At 38.7% G+C, this 25698-nt stretch overlaps 1 protein-coding gene across 1 annotated transcript in view; it reads left to right on the top strand.

The window, feature by feature from the left end:
* IMPG1 (interphotoreceptor matrix proteoglycan 1) overlaps window positions 1-25698 on the top strand; it is a 1456118-nt gene that overhangs the window by 822524 nt on the left and 607896 nt on the right. Inside the window, exon 9 of the mRNA XM_044086796.1 lies at window positions 9851-9909. Within this exon, the coding sequence (XP_043942731.1) occupies window positions 9851-9909 (59 nt within the window). The remainder of the gene's footprint in view (window positions 1-9850; window positions 9910-25698) is intronic.

Here is a 25698-nt window from a genome sequence, read left to right as displayed (position 1 = left end):
GAACTTGGTCTATGTGGCTAGATTCAGAATATGCCCATCCTTTTTTTGTAGGGAAAACAAACCACTCCTTCAGGGAACTCGTTCGGGAACATGTTTATGGTATTCTCACTTGTAATGATAAAAATGCCCTAGCTAAGCATGTAATCCAAAAGGGCTCTGAACACTTCTTATTTTTCATTGTCCTACAACAACTTGGCACTAGTATGAGACCAGGTGATCTAGTTAATGTGACTGGAAAAAAACAAATTGAAGTGGATCTTAATGCTTCAAGTGGATTGGGGCCATGTGCTGAAAGAAGCAGTGCCTTTGAAACCACACCTTCAGTCACATCCACTCCTTAGATGAATGGATGCATTGTATTGCATGCACTGGCTGTCGGGTGATGCAAATTGAATTATTTTAGTGGTTTGTTTATCAGTTTATTTTTTTTAATGTCATATGATATTTATGGTGTGATTTGAATGGACAGTTGTTGCTTTTGTTTTTATATTTAAATACATTATTCTGCTTGATTTTTATGGATCTGAAAAAGATCCCTGATTGGCGTGAAAGTGCTCATCTTGTAATAAAATGCTGTTTTTTATTTTATCTATATCAGCTGTGTTTTTTGCCCTCTTCTGCTTTCTGGTTGGATTATATACATTATGTAAATACTACCTGATGATCCTTTACAAATGGTTATTGTCTGTCTCCACCGCTGCATGTCCCCCAAAACAAATAATCATGGAATTTCTGACAACTGAAGAGCATTCCTAACTTTTCCTTCTTAGCCTGTGCATATCTAGCTTGTGCATCTGAAGAAGCTGTTGATGTATAAGAAATTGATTTGCCTTCTTTCCACAATTTTTCCTAGCCTATATGGCATCAAAAATTTAAATTTAAATCATAAATGCATTTATGGTAGTGATTAGCCTCTTCAGCAAGCCAAATTTCTTAGTTTATTAATTAGGAGCAGCATGTTGGTTGAAGGCCAGTAGAATGTTTCAGTGGTTAATATTTATGTTTTTCTGTTCCAAGATCAAGGGTTCAACCTTGATTTCCACTCATCATCTCTGTCAAGTTTTACATGTTTTTTTTTTTTTTTTGTGCCCATGTCATGGGTAGTATGGTGGGCGGCCACGGTGGTGCAGTGGTTAGCATTGTCGCCTCACAGCAAGAGGTTCACCAGTTCAATCCTTGGCTGGGGTGCCTTCTGTGCGGAGTCTGCATGTCCTCCCTGTGGTCGCGTGGGTTTCCTCCGGTTGCTCCGGTTTCCTCCCACATCCCAAAGACATGCTGCAGGTGGATTGGACACTCTAAATTGGCCCTAGGTGTGTGTGTGTGTGTGTGTGTGTGTGTGTGTGTGTGTGTGTGTGTGTGTGTGTGTGCCTTCTGTGGAAGGTTGGGCACCGGGCTGGCAACTCAACACTGTAAAACTCCACTGCCAATCATGAGTGGACAGGTGATCTGCAGTGGTGACCCCTAACCGGGAAAAGCCGAAAGAAAAGAAGAAGAAGAAGTCATGGGTAGTATGGTGGCTGTGATAAGATCTCTACCTCACAGCTTCTTGGTTAGGACTTCAATTCTGACCCTTTGTATCTGTCTGCATTGAGTTTTTACAGGACCCTCACTTGAGCCTCTCCTCTTTGGCATATGAATATCTAATTTGAAAGCTGATATCTAGGGACAATGGATAGCCTTGTTTGTGGATGTTACAAACTTGAACAGTTGTTAAATCCCCTACTTACAGTCAAATTTTACAGCAAGGTTGGGACAAAAAATTGTTTACTGTGTTCATTATGTGTTCATCTTTGATAGCAAGAAGTTCAGATGTTTCCTTTATTAAATCTGGTAACACTACTGAATAATATATAGATAATGTTCCTTTTAAATTTGACCTGGTCATTAGGGACCTGGGTTCTTCAGCCCTTCAACCATCACACCCTTGAAATGCTTAGAAAATATTTCTATATTGCATGACATCTCCTTTGTGGTATCTCCATAAGGTCTTGAGGTCCAAATAAGTTATAGACCAACTTGTTTCCTTCCATATTAGGTCTATCTTTGAATAAGATGGCCTCTTTGGCATGTAACTCTTCTGCCTCTACTTAGTCTCATTTGGCCTCCTGATTTGTAATTTATCCTTAGCTACACATGGTATAAATGACTCAGCACTTTTTGAAATCCTTCACCTCAGTAGCAGTCTCACTCTATAAAGCTAAACATGTGCCACTATTTAATACCACCAGTTGGTATAACCAGTACCTAACATAACATCACACATTTTTGGGATCAGCAACACTTATATATTAAGCAGAGTACATATCTGGCAACCTTTAAATCCTGCCTGAATGACTGGATTGTAAATATCTCATGGAATTTTGTGGAGAAAATCTGCATAAGGGAAAACCTGATTAATCTTCCATCAGTGTGAGGTGATAGAGATAGGATTCTTGATGATCTCCTTGGCCATAAGCTAAGCAAGAATCTATGAAACTGTGAAACTTTGTCTTCTTCTGATTACAGCTTATTGCGTACTAGTCATGCTTAAATTCATCTTTATCCTGGCCACTGTAACATACTCAATTATTGTTAACCTCTGCTTCTTTCTGAAGTCCACCTTACCCACTCATCACTCCTATGCTTTAATAGTTAGAACCCAAAAACTCTTAACATTCCAAATTTCTCACTTCATTCTAGCCAGAAGACCTTCACATTCACTGTCCTCATAATCTGGAACAAACTTTATTAAATTCATATCTTTCCACCATCTCCTCATTTGCAAAGAAACTATGGAACAACATACAACAGATTCCCAGTTGTAATAAAGACTGAGGGGTTACCTGATTTTTACCCTGACTCTCTCCCTGCACCTCCCTCCTCCTTTCTCTACTAACTCTCTGACCTCTGTTCTGCCTTCTGACTGTTCTGTGACCTACTACTGCTGTCCCTATTCTCAACCCCAGGAGAAAAGGGGCTGAACATGATAACCCTGGTGTAAATTTGTGTTTGCATATCCAGTGACCAAGACTAGCCTTAATGGAGCTAAGGAGGTATTTTGTTTGGCCTGTACTGATAACTTATTCCACAGTCTGAGAATACAGTGAGTAAGGAGCTTATCTTTCCAGTGATTCTTCTTTATGTGTGGGTGAAGATTTAAGTCCTTCATGCAAGAGTTTGTAGATATACTGGAAATAGGAGGTCAAATAGGACTGTGTCTTTCATAGCTCAAACAGTGAGACATTGATCACCTTGCAGTAGCCTCTTTAGGCTACTGAATATAAGAATAGGTATGCTAATCTATCAGCAGCTTTCACAGCCTGGGGTATGTTGGATAGCCAATTTGCAATCCAGCAGACTATGTATGGGTTTACATTAAGCTTGTCTAATTTTTCAGTAACAGCTTGCTTTTCTGTCAGTGTTATATGACTAAATGTCTGTACTATTCACCATTGCTAACATCTCTATATTGTAAATGATATTTATTTATGACAGATAAAAAGTATGGTATATTGTATGCAGTCTATTTTCTCTGCACATTCTGTACAATATACCATACTTTGTATCTGTCATAAATAAATATCATTTACAATATAGAGATGTTAACAATGGTGGACTGTACCACTATGACCCTTTTCTCAGCCATGACCTATTCTAATATTACCTTCTGCGAATAGGTCATGGCTGAGAAAAGGATCATAGTGGTACAGTCCACTCACATACTCAAAACAAACAAATAAATACATAAATAAATAGAGTGTACAAGATCCCATGACACTTATCAAAGAGTATTGCTGGCTTTGTTAAAAAATTCTGTAACATTTTTAGTTAGACATTAAGGTTGGGATTCATAACCAACAGATGGACATCTTTGCAGCACTAATTTTCAAGCAGTTTGTTGAATATCTGATCAGTCATGTAGCAGGCATTGTACAGTGCCATCCAGCAGACCAAATGACCACACAAGTAAAGTGAACAATTGTGTTAATGGGAGAAGCAATAGTAGGATGTCCAGCAGCTGGAAGAATGCTACCACTGGGTTTGTGACTGATGTGACAACACAAGGAAGGCAGACTAGCATGGCCATTCAGTGCAGCCTCATGTGCACAATATAGCATGTAAATAAAGACCTGAGTTATAAATCCAGATCCACCAAAGCGAAAACTAATACAGTAAAAAAATATTCAGGAACCACAAGCCATATAAAAGTCTTTTAATACTGCTAGTAATAACACTTTCACATACAAAATGCTTCTTTAGGCAATAACAAACCATAAAAAAATCACTGCTTAAATACACCTAATAAGTCATGTGATCACAAGCAATTAAACATTTAAACAAGAGCTGTTATACAATTAAAAACAAATAATATATGCATTCACTCAGAATACTTTAAAAAATCTATCTTACTCTATTGTTTAAAAATGTAAGCAGTGTCTTAATACTAACAACATCATTTAAACCCTGTGGATAGTGTGACTTAAGATACAAAAATCCACTTATTCTCTTCATTTTCAGTATGTATCCATATTATCCACCACAAAATTGGGGAGAAATAACACTCAAAATCACAAACGTAAACTATTATCTATATTCTGTATATGCCTAAACAAAGCATTATTTTATACCCTCCTTATTTCTGACAAGTGACTACATATTCTGTCCTTAAGGCACTGGTTTGTTTTTTCCTTTATAACATGCTGAACACTTGAACCACTTTGCTAAGTAAACCACATAATGTCATAAGTGCCATACTCCCTAAGGACAAAACAGGAGTTATGTAAAGGATGAATGATGGACTTTTCAGTATATATAAATTTACAAAAACTACAACTACCACACTGATGAGTATCTACTTTGATGCTGTATGGTACAGAGGATTTTATCTCCTCTTTATAACTTAGCTATTTTTTTTTTTAAATTACAAGATCTCTTATAACCAAATGTAGGGCCATGCTCATACAAATTCTTAAGTTCGGGTACATGCGATAATACTGACCAGTGTTTTCTAATAATATGATTAATCTTTGTTGTATCACGATCATAAGTGAACATAGCATGATAACAAAATCCCTCCTATTAACCTTTGTTCTCTATTATTCCCATTACCATTTAACATATTGCAGCTGTGTTCAAAATTTACTGCTCTAAAAATATAGGTAGCAGTACAGATTCTCTACTCTGCAATCCCAACTCTCTCTCTTTAATAAGGGTATTATGCTTATAACCCCTATTACAAAAATCATGAACCATAGTATCCATCTCTTCACTCACATTAACATTTTCTGTATTCACTAATAATATCCTACCCATTTGATTCCTAACTATATTATTAAAGATGAATGATGGATGCATACTTTGTCTTAAAAAATATGTACATTTTACATCCTTACCATATAACTTGGTCTGTATTCCACCTTTAACATCTTTTATAAGTGTTACATCTAAAAAATCTATCTGTTTGTAATTAATATGCTTCTTAAAAGTTAAGAAGCTGGTAGTAGTCTGTAAATAGGTAATAAAATCATTTAGGTCAACTAAAGAACCTTCCCATAACAAAAATAAATCATCAACAAAAAGCTTATAAAAACTACATTGTTTAAATATTTACTATATGTACTAGACAAAATATATTTATTCTCCCAAAAATTCATAACAAGATTTGCATAGGTGTTGGCCACATGAGTACCCATGGCCACACCTTTAACTTGTTTAAAATACTGCCCTTGAAAAAGAAAAACATTGTTAGATAATACAATCTCTAGCAAAGCACAGACCAGGTTTATATTAAAATCTATTAAACTTGGTTGAGATAAAATGTACTCGCTAACCATATTAATACCCTCTTCTCTTTGGTATCTATGTAAAGAGAGAGTCAACATCCAAAGTAACAAAATAACAACTGGTAATTTCATTTGAAGCTTTCCAAATAGACAGCTGTTCCAAAAATCCCTTGTGTCCATAACCACTGTAGTAGATTTATGTAAAATGACCTTCAGCTCTCTTTCTAAAAAATTAGATATTGGCTCAGTAACCCGACCTCTAGCAGAAACTATAGGTCGTAGGGGTGGGTTACTGAGCGATTTATGGATTTATGGATTTTGGGAATGCCATATATAAAAGGAACAGTCACATAATCAATTAATCAAAAAATGAAAAATATTTTCAGAAAACATACCATTGTGCAACATACTTTGTTAAGCTGCGTTAACATTAAAAGCAATTTGCATAACAGTATTCCTCATAATTTTATATAATCATCAGTGCGTAACATATTAGACATAGTATTAATATAATATGAAATATTTAATACAACTCCTCCTCCCTTATCAGCTGCTTTTATTACAATGCTTTCGTTAGATGTTAGTGAAAATATAGCCTAATATTCATTCTTATTTAAATTCAAAAAATTACCACTTTGTTTATGTGTATATAATTCATAAATGTCATTCTCAACTAGTTTTTCAAAAACAGTCACAAAGTTATTACTATTACCAGCATAAATACTACCCTTTTGGTACATCTGACTATCCGTGTATTCAGATTCTTAAAACAGGATTTTAAGATTTAATTTCCTTATAAACAGCTTTAGCTCAATTAAAACTTGTGATATATTAAGTGTGAAAGCAGGAATAAATGACAAGCTTTTATTTAGCACAGAAAATTCTGCCTCTGAAAGTATACATTCAGATAAAGTAAAAACAGTACCATTGCTCATATTATCCATCTTTAATGCTTTACCTGACTGTGTGTAAATGGTCAGAGTGATGGAACATCTTTGTTCTGATTGTTCTTGTTGCTACAAGTCCATTTCCTCATTGGTGGTAGTGGTAGTGGGGTTTTTTTAAAGCTGAGGATAATCCAATGGATCCAAAGCAGATACCAGATCGGCATTTACCACAGCTTGTAATGGAACCTGTGTATTGGAATTAGCAGTAGCAGCTGACTCCACCATGGTCTTCTGAGTTTGGTTTCCATTTGTTAAGAGATACACATTCATTTGTCTGCACTGGAAGAGAGACTGGAACTGATGTAAGCTCGTTGGTTACATTGTCAGTATCCACAGAAAACAACTTGCGATCTTCATTCACTATCTTAGTGTTAAGGCTACTAGTTTTATGATTGGGCCAGGTAAAAACATAGCCCCATTGAAAATCAATTTATCTCTTGTAAGTTTGCATTTTTTGGTCTCTGTTAATTTTTGTTCAAATAAAGCAAGCCATTCCAAAGTTTTACTAAATAACCGTGAGTGTTAATTAGACTCAATGCCATTTAACAAAATGTCATATAACTCAGCCACCTCAGTTTTAAAATGCAGCTCAATTGTTCAAAGAACCTATTCATTAATTTCATATATTGAATCAAACAGGACAAGTTTATAAACTATAATTCTTTTAGCAAATCTGGATACTTTTCTCAATAAGTGGGCATTTTTAGTATGCACAGCCCACGTGGAACAATCTAAAGCTGAATATAAGCTTAGCTTCAAAATGTAATTGTTGCATTTGAAGCTTTTTAAAATGTTGCATGTAATGTTCAAATCTCAATATTCGATCTTTAAATTGCTGGAAAGCAGTATTAGGCATGTTAACATCATGACCCATTTGACAAGTTTCTGATCTCACATGTCAGTCATCACTTCGCATATTCTTGGCATCCATTTCTCAAATATGTAGCAGTGCGTTCATGATCAGACACCTATCCATAACCCCTCTGTATTATGCCTTAATGAGACTTAGGAATGCCATCAGAATGGTCTGAGAGATGACAGATAAAGATAAATGCTGAGAAATGCATTTGATTGGAGGGGAGGTAATAATACTGTCATTGCTACATAAAGTAATAAAACAAAAAAAAATCTTGGCATTATTATAACTGTTGTGACAAATTACAAGGAAGAGAATAGAAGGACAGGAGCAAAGATCAAAAAGATGTTGGTCTGTATCTCCAGGATTCTTGTCATGAGAAGGTCAGTAGTACGCTCCCTAGACCACTGATGAGGCCTCATTTGGAATACTTTGACCAGTTTTTTGAGATCATATGTTGAAATGTATATTAGGGTGCTCGGGACTGGTCGAAGAAAGGATACCATTATGATAAAAGAAATGCATGGGAGATCTTATGGGGAGGCTAGAGAGGCTGGAGCATTATTCTCTGTGGAATGATAAAAAGAAAAAATGAAGATATGATTTGGATTCATAGAATCATTGATGGATATTGTGAGGGTGTTGAACAGAAGATGTAAAATTAAGGCATGAGAGTTACAAACTGAAGAGTCAAAGCTCAGTTTAAGAATCACAAATAGTTTTATCACTGACAGGGAGCATTTTTCACTGAGAGGGAAGCTGACTATTGGAATGGGTTATCAGACCAGGCAGTATAAAACAACATAACTAAGGATTTTAAAAGGTAATGGAACAGTGGAAATGAGGGAGGTCTAAATGGTGAAGTGCATGTACAAGCCACTGACATCATGGATTTACAGTCAAACATATTGGGTAACAATATGACATTTCCTGCAGACTATGTATGTATGGTGTCTACAGTTAGAAATAAGCAATAATATGCAAAGAAAGCTTCACAGAGCCTTCATCCAGATCCCTGAATTTTAAGGATATGTATGTTTTTATTGGGTCCTCTTTAAATATTAATTTCCACCAAGAATATGTGACCCCGCCACCCATTCAGTTTCATGAATCATTTTGCCTTCTACGCCTTCTTTGACTAATAATAATTTAAATTACATTACTACATACATGATGCAAATAAAAAAACAGTACATTAACAATTTTTTATTTCTGGGGAGGAGGCACCTCTCCTTATAACACACTATGAGAATTGATTTGTATAAAAGGTAACACGTTGCTCTGGAAATAAATATATACATTTCCATTACATTTTCACAATTTTACATCACCTTTTGGCTGTCAAAACAGAGACATTCTTGTAGCATTTGAAATTAAAGTGGAAGATGGTTTCATTAAAATATTTAGTTGTGTCACAGAAATACTTAATTTACTTTATGTGCTTTTTAGTTGACAAAAAGAAACCCTTATTGAACCATTAACACATCCATTTATCTCAGCCCGTGCTAACACTATAAGGCAATATTGATTAAATTTCTGTTTTTCTTATTTTAGTTCTAAATCAAAGGTAACAAAGTGCAACTATTACACTTCAACTTGGCAATGTGAAGAGATGACCTTTTCAGTTGCAGTCCATGACAGATAGACAGTTTGGCGAATCCTGTGATTTCATGTATTGTCTGATGTAATCTGGAACAATTACAAATGAAACTAAAGTGAGCAGATTATGTCCCAATTAGAAATAAATGAGACTGACATTCTAATGGTATGATTTTTATAGCAAATGAATACATATGATTTCTTTCAGCCAACAAACTGGTTACACTTTGCTACAAATATATATATATATATATATATGTGTGTTGTCCTCAACTGCAGGTAAAGCTAAAATGTAATAAACTGTGACAGAATAATAAGTTTGGTCAGGGAAAGAGATGACAGTGAGTTGATTGTTACACATGCCCCCTGGCAGTGTAGAAATGACACAGTGAGCTAACACGGTGACAGATTGCATACAGCGGTCATGCAAGGTGTAAAGTTGGATCTGTTGGCAGTGAGTGCCATTAGGGCTAGAATACAGGGCAAACTGGAAAGTCTTCTCCTGTCCAATGATGAAATATAATGCAGATTTATTACACAGCAGTAATACACTAGCCATGACACAATACCTGCAATACAGAGAATTATAAAACAGTGTACATTATGATGCCTATATTTTCATGCATGCATATGAAATGTGTTTTAAACCATCAGAAAGGTATTTGATATTGATTATGTTTTTTTAGATGATTAAAGCACTGGAGAAACTTCCTGGATTCATACAAAGTCGAGTCTTGGGATTTAAGTAAGCAAGAACTTAAGCTCTTCATTTTGATTCTTACAGCTTAGAAGTTAAACTCTAATGCTTTGTTTTCTTGCAGAATATGTACTCTAAATAGTCAGATGTAACTATTTGGTAGACTGTATTCTGTCTAGATCTTTGTGTACACACATTTGTTTCAGTAGGCAATATTGTTTTGTTCAAGTAATAATAACACAATATACAAACTGATAACACTTCCACCCACTCTGCTTAATTTTATTGTACCCTTTGCAAGAGTAAGCCATTTTTATAGTGTATAATTTTGCTTGCATGCACATGATAGGTTTGATGCATATTCCATGCATGTCACTTGTTTTTCATTAGTGCCCAGTAAATAATAGGTGTAGTCAGGCATTCATATACATTACCAGCTAGTAATGATGTGCTTGGTGTTTCCAAGGCATTCATAATCAAGCTGACCTGATAATCAGTCATGTTGTTTCATTTACATAGGAAGCATAATCTTAATCAAACTAATTTTGAGACTTATAAATGAATGGTATAATGAATGAAGTAGAAGATAGTGCATTTTTAAAAAATCTAGTAAAGTTTATCTGGTAAACATAAGAAAATTCAGCTGTAACAAACTGCAGGTTAGTCTTGTTAATACATATTGATAATAAGATTTTTTAAAACATATTAAGGCTAGGAAAGGGGGTAAGTAATGATAAATGTGTGGAAGATGAAGTGGGTGGAACTGGAATGGAAAAATCTACAAATGCATTATTAATTCAAATAATATACTTACTGCATAGTACGGTGGTGGTGCTGCGGTAGAGCATCTTCTGTGTGGCGACATGCGTGAACGGGTGTTCTTTCGTTGAAGGTTGTGCGTTAGACCCGGCAAGCCAGCACGTAAAACTCTACTGCTAATCATTAGCGGACCGGAGTTCTGCTGTGGCGACCCCTAACCACGAAAAGCCAAAAGACACAAATTGCGATATTGGAGGTAAAATGGTTGTCTGCAATACAACCAAAAATATTTTGGTAGTGTAACTATGAGCATTTATTAGATGCCTTGAAAACATTAGGGTTTAGGTTTCAATTTACTAAATGAGTAACTAAATTTTTTGGTTATGTTCTGATGGTTAATATACATATCAGGATAGAGATTTAAATAAATGGGCACCTGATGATTCCCCATTTTTTGATATTGTGTGTACTATTTAAAGATGAAATTCTGATTTGTGAAGGGAGTTACAATGAGAAATAATGGTGGCCACTTTTTTCCAATGCAGATTATTTCAGTTTATGTGTAAATAGTAAATAGATGTTTAAAAGTGCTGGAAGAAAGATTTTCAGATTAGGCTAACTTTAAATAGAAAGAAAAGTGAGAGGAGGTTTACAAGTTAATACAGGCCATAGATATAGACTTCTCAGCAAAGGGGGGGGGGGCTTACATGAAATTTGAGAAAACAATTTAAATCAAAGCTAGAAGGAAATAACAGAAATAAAAGTATTTTGAATATTTTCTTTCCTTTAGGAAAATATAATTTATGTATTTAAATTAAGATAGTTTTATTAGCTATCTGAGTGTTTATAGCAAGTGTTTATGTTCTCACAGATTAAATGGCAAAGGAAAACTGGAAAAAGTTGCATCTGTTTTTTTCAGAATTAACAGTAATAAAGCCAAATCATTTCAGATGATTTTATGTAGAAAGGAATTAGAGGGAGAACTGGAAATGATTCTCCTTTGATGCATTATTAATATATGAAAATATATATATTTTTTCATTTATTAATAAACTGGATTGGAGATCTGACTGTGTAAACAGAGGAGGTGGTGAGAGGCATAGGAGAAAGAAAAAAGATAATTTGTACTAAAGTACAGAGGACAGAATAAAATTCCTGAAACTAAAAAGGTGGCATGTAAGAAGCCATGACAAAACTTACAGTAAGGCTGGTGTATAATGATTTGATTTAGGCATATTGCTTTAAACTATGATGGAGAAGTTTACTTCAGGAATTGCAAGAGGCACTTAATATACAATTGTAAATTAACGAAGAAAACAATTTATGAGATTTACTTAGAGGCATACACACAGACATATTCTAGTGAAGACTCTGAATAGAACAGAAACATTTTAGTGAAGGGATGCCAAAGTGAAGAGATGTAGCAGCATATATTAACTATAATGGAATTAGGTAGTTATGTTCTTTTTAGCCAAAAAAGGATTACCTGGGTATTCATTAAAGAGCCTAGACTGAAACATATAGTTCTCACTAAAAGGGCTCTGTTCTCACGACTTGGTATTTTGTGATTAAGAGACATGTTAGCAGCAATGAGGAATGATTCAGAGACATGTTAGCAGCAATGAGGAAATAACTCATCATCAGTTAATCTGCATGTCTCTGAATCACAGTTAATTACCGTAAAGTGCAGATCAGTGCTGATCTGTACATTATGGTAGTTAAGTGCTGCATCTGCATCATGTAGGCATAGGCTTCACTCCTTCCTCAGTTGCTCTGCCGCACAAACAAGTACACATTCAAACACAAACACACACACACACACACACACACACACAAACACACACACACACACACACACACACACAAAATGACACCCATACCACAGTCCCTGCACCCATCACTGAGTTTTCTGCCCTTCCTCTATATCTTCTTACATGGCATGTTGCAAGTCATATCCCTGGGGTCTAGAGGTCCCCCTCACACACTGATCCCTGTACTAGATTAAGTGCCATTAAAGTGCAAGAATTTAGAGTACTCCCTGGTGTCTAATGCTTCCTCCCATCCCCAATCCCAATACTAGTTTAAGTTGTATTATGGTAAAAGAGTAGGGTGGCTAGTGGCATTATAGCACAAGTGTAGTATCCTGGGTAACTAGAGGTCCCCTTATCTAATGCTGTAGATTATGCTCGTTAGTCTAGGGGTGTGTGGAAATATGACTGCCAACACAACCCACACTCACACACACATAAACATCAAACACACAGAGACACACACACATAGCCACTACATACTCAATCGCACTCACACTTTCATCCATTCATCCATTCTTATACACATGTATACGCCTAACTGACCATTAAGTAAGTCATCTGTTGCTACCTCCCAGGCAGATACACAATCACATACACACAAACGCACCTACCTAACTTAACTCCCTCAGTATGTCCCCTACTGCTACCTCCCCGGCAGACACACACTCACACGACCCTCCCATTCACACACACACACACGCACGCACACACGCACACACACACACACACACACACACACACACACACACACACACACGCACATCTGCCTGACCCTTCATTAACGTACCTGCCAGGCAGACACATACACAAACATGCACACCCCTATCCGACCTCTCAGTGACTCCTCTACAGCTACCTCACAGGTAGACACACACACACACACATCTATCTGATCCCTCACTAACTGCTGTACTACTACCTCCCAGGCAGACATACACTCCCATGACCCTCACATACAGTCTGTCACTAACACATCTCCAGACCCTGCCTTACAAATGTGCTACCCAGTACTTAGTTATTCTAAGCAGGACAAATATGGCCTTTTTACAGTTTTACTACAACAACATGGTAGGGCTGACCATGCTGATCTACATGTCCAGATAATTTCATGAATCAGTTACTCAGATGTAGATATCTTCCTGGAGGCCCTTCCAGGACAGCGAGAGAGCACATGGCTAATTAGTATATGCTTCTCCTCTGGAATGCCCCATTAGTGTACAGTATGGCCATGGAGCCATCCCTAAGTTGTGTTTCATATTGTTGTGCTATATCACTGTACCATGTCATGTTAGGGCTGTTTCTTAATTCAAAAATAGTGCAATGTGTACACAAGGTGTACATGTTATGCTAATCTTTGTGAATTAACATTGATATACAATTTTGCCACAAATCACTAAATATAAACTTGCATATAGAACATAAACAGTGGGAAATTAATTATTATGTAATTGTGGTAGTAATACTATTAACATTTTTGGTTAGGTACTAATTGGTCCATTTTTTTATAATAAAGTATGGGACTTGGACAATGATAGCAGTTACTCAGAATTATTTGCAGAAAAGACACAGTGTGCCAAATCTGGTTAGAGTTTGCTAAGTTGGTGAGGTGTAAATCATAACCTGTTTGTTATGATTTTTATTTGTGTTGAATGAAAAACTTTTCTTTAGTATTATTTGCATTATACATGATTATTTTCCTTTTGAGATAATCTAAAGAAAAGGGAAATGACTGGATGTTATTTTTACTTAGAATTTCAAAAAAAGCACTGCTATTTTTGTTAAGTGACTTCAGACTTTTAATATCCACCTAAGCTATGACAAACTCAGGCAGAATGGATCAATTTTTAATGTTATGTTTCCTGCAAAAGATGGCACTTCAGCAATAAATCACCTTCTGTATTCTGCACTTCAGCATGAGTATTGAATCAGTCTAAGTACCTGGTCTGTGGACAGAGCCCGCTGCCTTTTAATCTTCCAGTATCAAAGTTGAAGCTACATGCCTGCTGAAATATTGACAACTAACAGCCTTTTGTTGTTCAATCACTACAAGACAATTTGTTAAACTGGTCTTTTCCAAGATACTCTAGACCAGTCCTGGCCTTGAACACAACAGAATTCCATCTGATAGTATGGCTATTTCATACAATTCCATGACCTCTAACATATGAACAGGAGTTTGTATACACAGCAGGAGTTTATAACAAATCTTTTACATGAATACAGGATACAGTGTAAGACAGTTTGGTCACGTTATATACTGCCCCATGACCGCAACCACAGCAGTAATATTCAGTATACTTCTGCAGTAAGCATACATTATTCCTAGAACAGTGCCCGTCCTATGCATTAAGACCTAGTATCACAATGTAAGTGTCAGCCATTGTCAATATAACATAATATTGGCATTATAAAAATAAGGGACACCATAATGTACCCCATAAGTACATACTGTGTATCACTCTGTAGCATATATGATGTGAGTCTCCTTAGCAGAGAGTCACTGTCAATGAAATAATGCCCACATAGAGACAATATGGACACAGCACATAAAATGTCAGGAATATATGCTTATTGTTTTGCAATAGCAGCAGACATTCGAGCCTTAAGGCACATGTCCTAGAGTATAATGAATGTAATATTTTAAATCTGACAGTCAACACAGGCTGGCTTTCCAAAAACAAAGGAAGTGGCAGATCACAGGTAGCCATATGACTCTTTACATAGCCCTATTATCCAGTATTGTCTCACTGTACAAAATTACACACCACTATGTAAGTTCCTTTTCACAGGAAATGCTAGTAATTATAGGAGATAACATAGCTTTACAGTGCTAAATACTATATGTAAATGATGCTTGTTCATAGGTGTTTACTAGGCTAAAGATAACAAGGGCTTTTTTTAAGCCTAGCCATACATACCAAATCTCTGACAAGTTCTGATACCCTTCATAGGTGTAAGCAGGGGCCTGGGAGATGAACCATTTACCGTTTGCCTCTGTTCATTAAAGACATAGGTATCAAACCAGGGATGAATTTCCTGTTCCTCATCCAATTGTCTAAGTTGCACTTGAAATGGGTTAGGTAGGAACTCTGCTTCACATGAATGGGGAGCCTTTTCCACAGATGGGGTAGTCTCTGGGGTACATAACTGTCTCTCCAGCAGGTCCTATTTATATTACAGGCAAGGTTTAAATCTTAAATTCTGGTGCTGTTTGTTTTGTGGATATGCATGAGGTCCATCACAGTGCGGTCTGGCAACGCTCTGTATGCCAGGCATAGATTTACCATCAAAAGCCTGTAGGAGACAGAATACATGGATAGGGTCTCGAGGCAGTCTCCATAGGGCATTTTACGTATGGTCTGTATTCTTTTAGTGAGGTACTTCTGTGGACATTCCAATTGTTGGATATGCCTAGGTAGGTACATACCAAAGGGGCATTGTACTCAGTGATAGGTCTGATGAATGCCAAATACAGTGGAACAATAACTTCCTTGGACTTAGATGCCATAAATTTATTTATAAGTTGCGCAACATAGAATGATTTCCTCACTACTGTAGACATGTGATGGCTAAAGGCTAAATTACTATCTATGTGTGTCCCTACATCCCTGACTGCTGGGTCAACTCTGAGGGATGTGTTGTCAATATCATAGTCACCAGGGATGGATAACTTCCCAAAGGATACTATTATGCATTTCTTGGGATTTAGTTTTAGTCCATGGCTCTGACACCAATTGTTTGTCTGTGTCAGCCTCTGCTGGAGAACATTTGTGTCAGTGTGGGATTCAGTGACAGCTCCTAATTTGCAATCATCTGCAAATTTAGTCAGCCAGAGACCACTGACACTGGCCTCGACTTCTGAGAAGTAAATGCCAAAATGGAATGGTCCAAGGACTGATCCCTGAGGGACTCCACTTGTGACTGTCCTCTTTGTAGAGGTGGACTCCCCAATTCTAACTTCCTGGGTCCTGTCTGTGAGCCAGTTGGCTATCCACCTGGTGACATACTAACCTCTTGAGTTTGTCAACAATGCCTGACTAAGGTATTGTGTCAAATGCCTTGCCCAGGTCAAGGTAGGCAGTGTGAACCATTTTCCCTTGTCCATTGCTTTGGTTACCCTGTCAAAGAAATCCACCAGGTTGAGTAGGCATGATCTGCCCTTAACGAAACCAAACTGGGTTGGGTCCAGTATTTAGAGGTTGACTATATCTCTATTGATCATTTCCATGATAATTCTTTCCATGGCTTTACATATAAGACTAGTGAGATTTATGGAGCTGTAGTTTACAAGGTCTGTAGATGGCCCACGTTTGTGCAGAGGGATGACTGTTGCTTTTCTCCATTCATGAGGCATGAAGCCTGTTTGGAGGCTACAGTTAAATAGTAATTCCAGAGGCCCTGTTAGGTCATATGTCATACTATTTAGAAGGCATCCTGGGATATTGTCTGGGGCCTTTGATGCAGTGTTCTTGGTTTTAGAGAGCGCATTAAGGACCTGTTCACTAGTGATAGTAGGGGGAGTTATATTTGATAGTATTTCCTGAGGGACAGTTGAGGGAGAGAGAGGGGTAAAGATGGAGCTGAATTTATCAGCCAGGAGGTTTGCTATATCTCCTAGCTCAGTATAGATGACTCCATTTACAACGAGCTCTGCAAACAGTTGAGTATTGCCTTTGAGTTTGCTGACATAGCTAAAGAATGCTTTGTGGTTGTCCTTGGTCTGGGGGGGAGGGGGGCAAACTTACTTCAAATTTGTCTTTGGTAGACTTTATTTGTCCTCTTTAGTTTGTTTAGTTTGATGAGAGTGCTTTTATCCTGTTGGGTGCTGCACCTCCTAATTTTTGCCATGATTTTTTTCCTCCTGTTATACAGCCCATTTATTTTGTCATTCCACCAGGGTGGCTTGTTTTTTGAGTTAGTTCTGTACTTCTTCCTTGTGGGTACAGCTGCCTCTATGCAGCTATTAACATGCTTGCACAGTGTTTCTGTAAACATCTTCATAGGCAGAAGTGTTCTCAGGGTTTATGGGGACTTGAAATTTTGCCAGGTTATCACTTAATAGCAGGAGGTTATCCTTAGAGTAGTTCCTGAATATTCCAGGTTTAGCTGGGGCTCTTATTTTTACTTTAAAGGAGACCATTTTGTTGTCTGACCTTACCAAGGAAGACATTACAGTAGGGGATGTGCAGCACTCTCCCGTACTAATGCAAACCAGATCCAGCATGGTTGCACCCATGGCTGATGTATCTGGTCCAGGGAGTTTGTGTTTATAAAATCCAGAAATCTCTGTGCATGTACATTTGTTATTGTATAGGATTCCCAGTTAATAGTGGGGTAATTAAAGTCACCCATGAATATGGTATGGGGTTGGATGGTTAGTGTTTCTAATACGTTTAAATAAATGGTATAGGTTTCGTGAGTCATAGAAAGGGACCTATAGCTTGCAAGGAAGGGATATTGAATTTTGCCTATGGTGATTTGAACATGGAGCAGCTCATGTGCATTGTCCTATTTAACCAGACTTGAAGTATATTTATTTTTGATGTAAATAGAGACAGCTCCACCTTTAGTTCCTGTCTGTGAAGTAGCTGATCTAAATGTGTGGAGGGCATTATAACCTTGCACTGTTGGTGATCTTTCCGCAGCTTTAAACCATGTCCCAGTGACTGCACAAACATCAACATTCTCTAGGGTGAAGAGAGCTTGTAGAGAGTGGAGTTTTTTGTTTAGACTCCTAGTATCGAGCAGTAATACCTTTAGATTGTCTTGGTTTTGATTTGCAATGTCAAAAGTACTGTACTTTTTCATTTTGACATTGCCTAAAAAAGGCACTATGAGGGAAGACTATGTTTTAGCTAATATTCGAAAGCCTAGGGGGTAGAGATGCAGACCATCCATGGCAAAGCAGCATGGTCTGTTGATCATCTCTTTCCATGCTGACAAATACTGCACCCCCTTAGAATGACACCAGAAACTAAGCCAATTATTAAAGTCAATCATCTTTTGCTTATATTGTGGCATCATCCTTGGAGAAGGTAAAATGCTGCTCAATGCTGGACTCATACCAGCCTGAGACACGTATTCTGAAAGCTCCATGAAGTCTATCTTCATATAGTCTAGGGAGGTACATCTCAGGTCATTTAGTTCCACATGGACTATGACTGAGTCGTATTGGTACTTGTGGTCCAATGACCTGAGTGCATGTGCCATGTGGCAGATTCTAGCACCTGGTAAGCAACTGACTGTCTCCTTACTCAACCTGGTGAGAGGGACATCAGTGTGTCTTATGATGGAATATCTAATGATGAGTATATTGAATTGTGTGGTGGTTTGCCTTACGGGCTTAAAATTAGAGGCTCCATGAGATGTATCTCTGTGTGTTGATGCAGGTGCTGTTTTGAAAGAGCACATTTGGGGCTGCTGAGGTTATTATGTGTACTTCGTCTGGGAGGTCTTTGCAGTTTAGGAAGGTTACATTAAAATGTCTCAGCATATGCAGGTTGATATGTCTGCTTTACATTGTGTGTGATGGGGGCAGCATGTGTACTACTGACAACCTTGTTGAAATTAGGAGTACTTTTATGTGAGAGCTTTGCCTCCAGTGACATTGTGTAAATACTTGTCTCACATTCCATATCATTTTGTTTGAGAACTAACTGGTTGTTAGTAAACATGAGGCAATTTCTACATTGCCTCAGGATGCACATATCTACCAAGCTGGTAAAGGAGACAGTAGGAAAGTTCATATCCATGGCAATAGACCCTTTTTTATTGATTAGACAGTTGGAGTGAGAATATTAATCACTGTCAGGAATATCCAGTTTGCAACTATGGGGACAGTGCTTGTCAGTGCAAACTAGTTTTCCTGTGTGCAACTAGATATTGGAGAAATTTCAACCATGCTTTTACAGGAAAAATGTCACTCAAGGTATCAAACAATTGAGGGGGAAGTAATACATAGGCCCTGAACATTTAAGAATGAAGTATTTAGGTAGATATTCTGAAGTTAGAAACAAATCAAGCAGTGCTTACTGAAAACAAGGAATTAGCTTATCAAGAATGATGAAAAGAGGGGAGTCACATGAATGGCTACTGCCTGACTACTATTAATGCTGGTCTCACCACAACTTCACTCTGCTAGGATACAATGTTTCTTTGCCTCTTCTCTCACCAGAACCAAAACGTTAACACCAATCCCAAGATGAGAAGCAGGCCACAGCCTGTTTGGTGATCCACAGTCTTGTCCCAGATGATGAAATGGTCTGTAGGCTTGTCATAGCCTTTTTCTGGTAGATGTCTTGAATAGCAACCAGACCAATTAGGAATGTTAAGCACAGACACTTATTGTCCAACCAAAAACAGTCAGGAATCAATGCACTCTGCTCTTTCCCTCATCAGTAACAGAATATAAGCACAGATTCCAAGCTGTTGCCTATAAATCAGTTATTAGGATTTCTGGTTATCAGCAGTCTCCAGGAAATAATGTCCCTCTGCTCCTTCTGCCACCAGGAGAAAACAGAAGCACTAAGCAGCAGAGACCTCCAAAGCAGACACCCAAGCAACCACTACCCCAAAACAAAACACGTGCAACACATATCTCACAAAGCCAGTGTGCCAAACAGTCACAGCCGTTAAGGCTAAACAACACACCTGATACACTTGTAATAGGTGACTCTATCGTCAGGCACACTGACGTCCCGCTTACCAGGCTGAACAAGGAGAAGGTCACGGTGAGCAGCCTGTCGGGTGCTAGGATCTGCCACATAACACAAGCACTCAGGTCACTCTAAGGCAAGTACAAATATGACTCAGTCATTGTCCATGCTGGTGTGAATGACCTGAGACGTACCTCCCTGGACTACATGAAAAGAGACATAGAGGAGCTTTCTGAGCATGTAGCCCAGGCCGGTAAGACCCTGACCTTGAGTAGCATCTTACCTTCACCAAGAATGATGCCACAATATGAAGACAAGATGATCAATTTCAACAATTGGCTTAAGTACTGGTGTCATTCAAAGGGGATCCAATGCCTGTCAGCCTGGGATGATATGCTCGACAAGCCACGATGCTTCGCTAGGGATGGCTTGCACCTGTCACCCCTGGGCTTTTGGATATTGGCAAAGGCTCTTGCTACCCCCATAGTGCCTTTTTTAGGCAAGGCTCAAAAGACAAACCCACCTCCATAGGTATCACAAGGGATAAGAAACTAAGAGTAATGCTACTCAATGCCAGAAGTCTAAACCTCAAGATGCATGCACTAGAAACTCTCCTTAGCATGGAGAACATCGATATCTGTGCAGTAACAGAAACCTGGTTCAGGGCTCCTGAGAGCACCCCAGCACTACCAGATTATACCTCATACCATGCTTTTCGGCCCCAAAACTTGGACCGAACCACAAAAGGAGGGGGAATATCGATATTCATCAAAGATACCCACACTTCCAGGTTGGTGGCAAAGCACAAAGCATCAGAGACTATCCATGTGCTACTAACAGTGGGTAAAACTGCCTTCCAGTTTATAGCCTGCTACAGACCACCCTCCCAAACCCAGGAACCCCACTCGGCCTTCCTGAAAACACTGGAAAATATGAGGGTCTCTCCAAACACCATTATATTGGGCGACTTCAACCACCCAAACATAGACTGGGAGCATTACTCTAGCTCCAACACCCTAGCCCAAAGGTTCCTAGAATTCATAAACTCAAATGCTATGAAACAACTTGTTACCACTCCCACAAGAGGGGAAAACATACTGGACCTGATCATCACCAACATGGGGACTCTATGCTCCAGACCAGAAGTGTATCCCTCACTGGTAAAATCAGACCATAAACTGATCTCACTGGATATTCACATCCCGACCCCACCCCCTGCCCAGAAAACCACAGTGAAAAACTTCTCTAAAGCAAATTTTGCACTCCTCAAAACTGAGGTGGAATCCTTCAAAGCCCCCGGGCCTGTGGAAAATACGGCCCAGACCGCAGAATCCTTTATAAATGCATTCTATGAACACCTTCAGGAATGCATGGATCATGCAATCCCAAATAAAACCAAAACCCAATCCTCCAAAGGCAGACGTCCTGTCTGGTGGACCCCAGCCATAAACAAACTATACAATAGAAGGAAGAAGCTACTACATAATAGAGCAAAATCCCAAAAAAGGGAAGGCATCTCTGATCAGTATTAGAAAAAAACTAAGGGCACTCATAAAATCATCTAAGGCCAGCTTTGAGAGAAAAATTGCACAGGACACTAAGGATAATCACAAGGCTTTCTTTAGTTATGTTAGGAACCTGGGTGGGAATTCCCAGATATGCTCAGAATTAGTCCAAAATGACAAAAAATACGCCGAACCCACAGACATTGCCAACATCCTAGCTGACAGGTTCAGCGCAAACTCCCCCCCCCCAAAAGCGCAAATATCTATCCCAGCAGAGTGCTGCCCCCCTGACATCTCAGATGCTCAGGTAAGAGCTGCCCTCTCCAAAGCAAAAAACACAGCATCAATGGGACCAGACGGTGTCCCGGGCTGCGTCCTACATGAACTCCAAGAAGTGCTAAACCCAAACATAAAACTACTGTTCAATCTCAGCCTTACTACAGGATATGTACCCAAAGAGTGACGTACAGCAACAGTGGTTCCTCTCCACAAAGGTGGTGCCTCAACGGACCCTGGAAACTATCGCCCCATAAGCCTGACTAGCTTGGTCTGCAAAGCTATGGAAAGGATCATCATGGACCTCATAAATAAAGATATTGGAGACCTACAGACACTGGATCCTACCCAGTTCAGCTTTGTTAAGGGCAGATCCTGCCTCTTAAAACTGGTTGACTTCTTTGAAACAGTCACCAAGGCCATTGACGAAGGGAAGGTGGTCCACACAGCCTACCTGAACCTCACAAAAGCCTTCGATACAATACCTCACTCGGTCATTATAGATAAACTCACCAGCTTAAATATAAACCCCTATGTCACTAGATGGGTTTAAACTGTCTCAAGGACAGAACCCACATGGTTAGAATTGCTGGAGCCATGTCAGACTTCAAACCAGTTACAAGTGGCATCCCACAAGGCTCAGTCCTGGGACCTCTCTTGTTCGGTATATATTTCTCGGAGGTACAGGCCAACACAGAAGGACTGTGACTGACCAAGTTCGCAGATGACTGCAAACTGGGCGCCATAATCGACTCTCCAGCCGACACAAGCATCCTCCAAAAGGGCCTCATAGAAACAGACAACTGGTGCCAGAGCCATGGCCTCAAGCTAAACACCAAAAGTGTATAGTCATCCCTTTGGCAAAACAAAGTGCCCACAAATTACCACATAGGTGGTAATCCATTAAGTACAGAAGAAGTAATTAGGGACCTGGGGACCCAAGTTGATAGCAATCTCTCATTTGACAACCACGTGGCCAAAGTGGTTAGAAAAACATTTTATATAGCCCACCTAATCATGAAGGGATTCACATCTAGATTAGAGGAGGTCATCGTGCCTCTTTACTCATCCCTCATCAGGCCCATAATCGAGTACAATGCCCCTTTTGGGATGTACCTTACCAAACACCTGCAGCAACTGGAAAGACCCCAAAAGTACCTCACCAAGAGGATCAAAGGGCTCAAACAGATGCCATATGCTGCCCGGTTAAAGAAACTCCAGCTCTACTCAGTGGCATACCGCCTGCTCAGAGGCGACCTGTGCCTGATGTATAAAGCCATGTACAGCCCGGAATTAAGGGACATGCTGCACCTCAAAAAATCCAAATCCCATCGAGCTACACGCTCGAGAGACTTGAACCTCAGCACTGAAATAAATAGGACATGCTGGAGGGACAGATTCATAACCCAGAGGCTCCCTTCACTCTGGAATAAAATCCCAGTCCAGGTTAGGCAGAGTCCCTCATTGACTCTCTTCAAGAGGAATCTTGATGAGTGGATTGGAGATCATAGGCTTACCCCGGGTATCACTTCTGTGTCACTGTTAGACAGAGGCACAGTATGCTAACCTCGAAAAAGGGCATAGCAAAATTAATTTAAAATGGGTGGCGAAAGCCAAACATACCCTGGCTAGGCTTATAAATGCCCTAGAGCAGATAGCCTAGTATGAACCTATGAACCGATAATCCCAAGATGACTACTGAGAGGCAGAGTGTGGGCTATCCAGTAACTGGTGGTCTTGTAATAGATGTTTAAAGGTAAGATGAAAAAAAATGGGTTAATATCATAAACAGTCCAGTGTGCACTAAGCAGTTACATATAAAAGGGAGTAACTTAAGTTTTAGCTGCCTGGAGAGCCACTAATTATAAAAGAGCAAGATAGAGTGAAAGGGGGTGGGCACTTTTGTATTCTGGTTCTACGGAATACAGTGGGATGGCCAATAAATTTAAATAGTTGAATGGGAGTGATTTCACAAAATGATAATTGTGTGCTTAATCACACCACTCAGTGAAAGGGGTGGGGGATATGTGGTCAAATTAACATAAGGGACAACTAGAAAGACAATTGTGTTTAAGAACACAAAAGGAACACAATGGGAGGGTGGGAAACATTTCTGTCTGACTCACAAGAGACACAGCTGTGGTATCTTTTCAAGTTTTAATATGCAATTAAAAGCAGAATACAATTAAAATGCAAAAGAAAAAAAATCACAGTATACAAAATAGAAAAAGGCAATAAAGTAATACAAAGTACAAGAAATTAAAAGTAAACTAACCTTTCCCTCACTGCAAGCCATGCCTTGCTGAGAGGTGCTAGGACCCAGTATTTTTATTTATTACATTCCAGGTTTTTCCTGAGAATGCTTATTTGAACTGCCTCTGCTAGAGAACTGACTGCTGAGAGGAAAAGCATATTTCTTGGTTTATATTGTTCATATTGCTATTGTGTTTGATTATGGTGGTATTGTATTGCACTATGTTATTAAAAGTCTTTGTTTTTTTTTGTTTTTTTCTCGAGTACTAAAAGTTCTGGTTATGAAAAAAAACAAAGCTTGTGTCTCTTGTTGATTCACAGGAAGTAGCAGAGATTAGTTACCTTTGACTTGTGAGAGAATCTATAGCCTGCAATAGACTGCAACTGCTTTGTGGCTCTGGAATTGTCCACCCCTTATCATAATTTGACCACAGAATTGCCTCCCATTCCTCTTCAATTGCCTCTTGGTAATAAACATATAAATATATTTTTATAAAAGCACTCCTTTTAATTAAATTAATTTACCTCACACTCTATTTCACAGACCCAAAATATTGACTATTCACAGATAACCATGAGCTTATCTCAGACAAAATCACACAGAAATGGTCTCTCTTACTTTTATGACTAAACTGGTTCTACAGTCAGCATGTCCACAGCTGTCACTGTTTTGCACTGATTCTGGATTTATACTGAGTTTAAATCTTGTTAGCTATCATCAGTCTTACTAATTAAGCTAAAAAAACACTACCTCTCCCTTAGCAGTTTCAGCCTACTTTTGTCACATCTTTGGCCAGCCTATTAGCACTTTATTTTCTAAGGCAATGCTGCAATTGGCATATGTTTAAATCCCATTTGTTCTAACACATACTGGTTCCACCTGTGAACAATGGACTTATTTTTCTAAACTGGAGGCTTGTTTCTCCATCCAACCTGTGATCAGTAAACAGCAAAGCTATAGCGGACTCATTTGACACCTGGCTCTAATCCCTGATCTGGCTCTGCTAAGTCTCTGATGAGAAAAAAACAAATAGATCCATTCTCTGATCTAGGATGCCTTCCTTCTGTCTGGAGTGTTAGGTCCTCATGCCCTATGCCCTCATGTTCTGCATGAGAATAAAACAAAAAAAAAATTCTGGTGCTCCTTCCCTCATAAGGAGGATTGATAGGTCCTAATGCCCCCACCCCACTATACTATATATAGTCACATTGTTAAGAGCAGTAATGAACTGAAAACCAAATTGAATCTGCCACTCACACCCTTTGACACTTTGCACCCAGGTTGGCTGCCTCCATTGTCCAACCCTAGCTGCACTTCTGGTAAACATCACTACACCAACGCTACATATGCTGAGGTAGTAAAACAATCCTTGCCTAAGGCTAGACCTCATAGACATCCCTGTAGCTCACTTCAAACAAGAACTGAACATACTAACACCACTTCCAAACCAGTACTCATGCCATCTGCTACTTGGAGTCACCTGTACAGCAGGCCTATAATACTCAGGTCTTATAAACCTGCAGCAAATCCCAGAAGAGTCTTAGTCATTGGTGATGCCATTGTGATTAAATTCTTCC

The sequence above is a fragment of the Protopterus annectens genome, chromosome 1.part1, assembly GCF_019279795.1.
Source record: "Protopterus annectens isolate FY-2018-M chromosome 1.part1, PAN1.0, whole genome shotgun sequence".
NCBI lineage: Eukaryota > Metazoa > Chordata > Ceratodontiformes > Protopteridae > Protopterus > Protopterus annectens.
The sequence above is the reverse complement of the archived record's forward strand: the minus strand, read 5'-3'. Positions and strand labels throughout refer to the sequence as shown.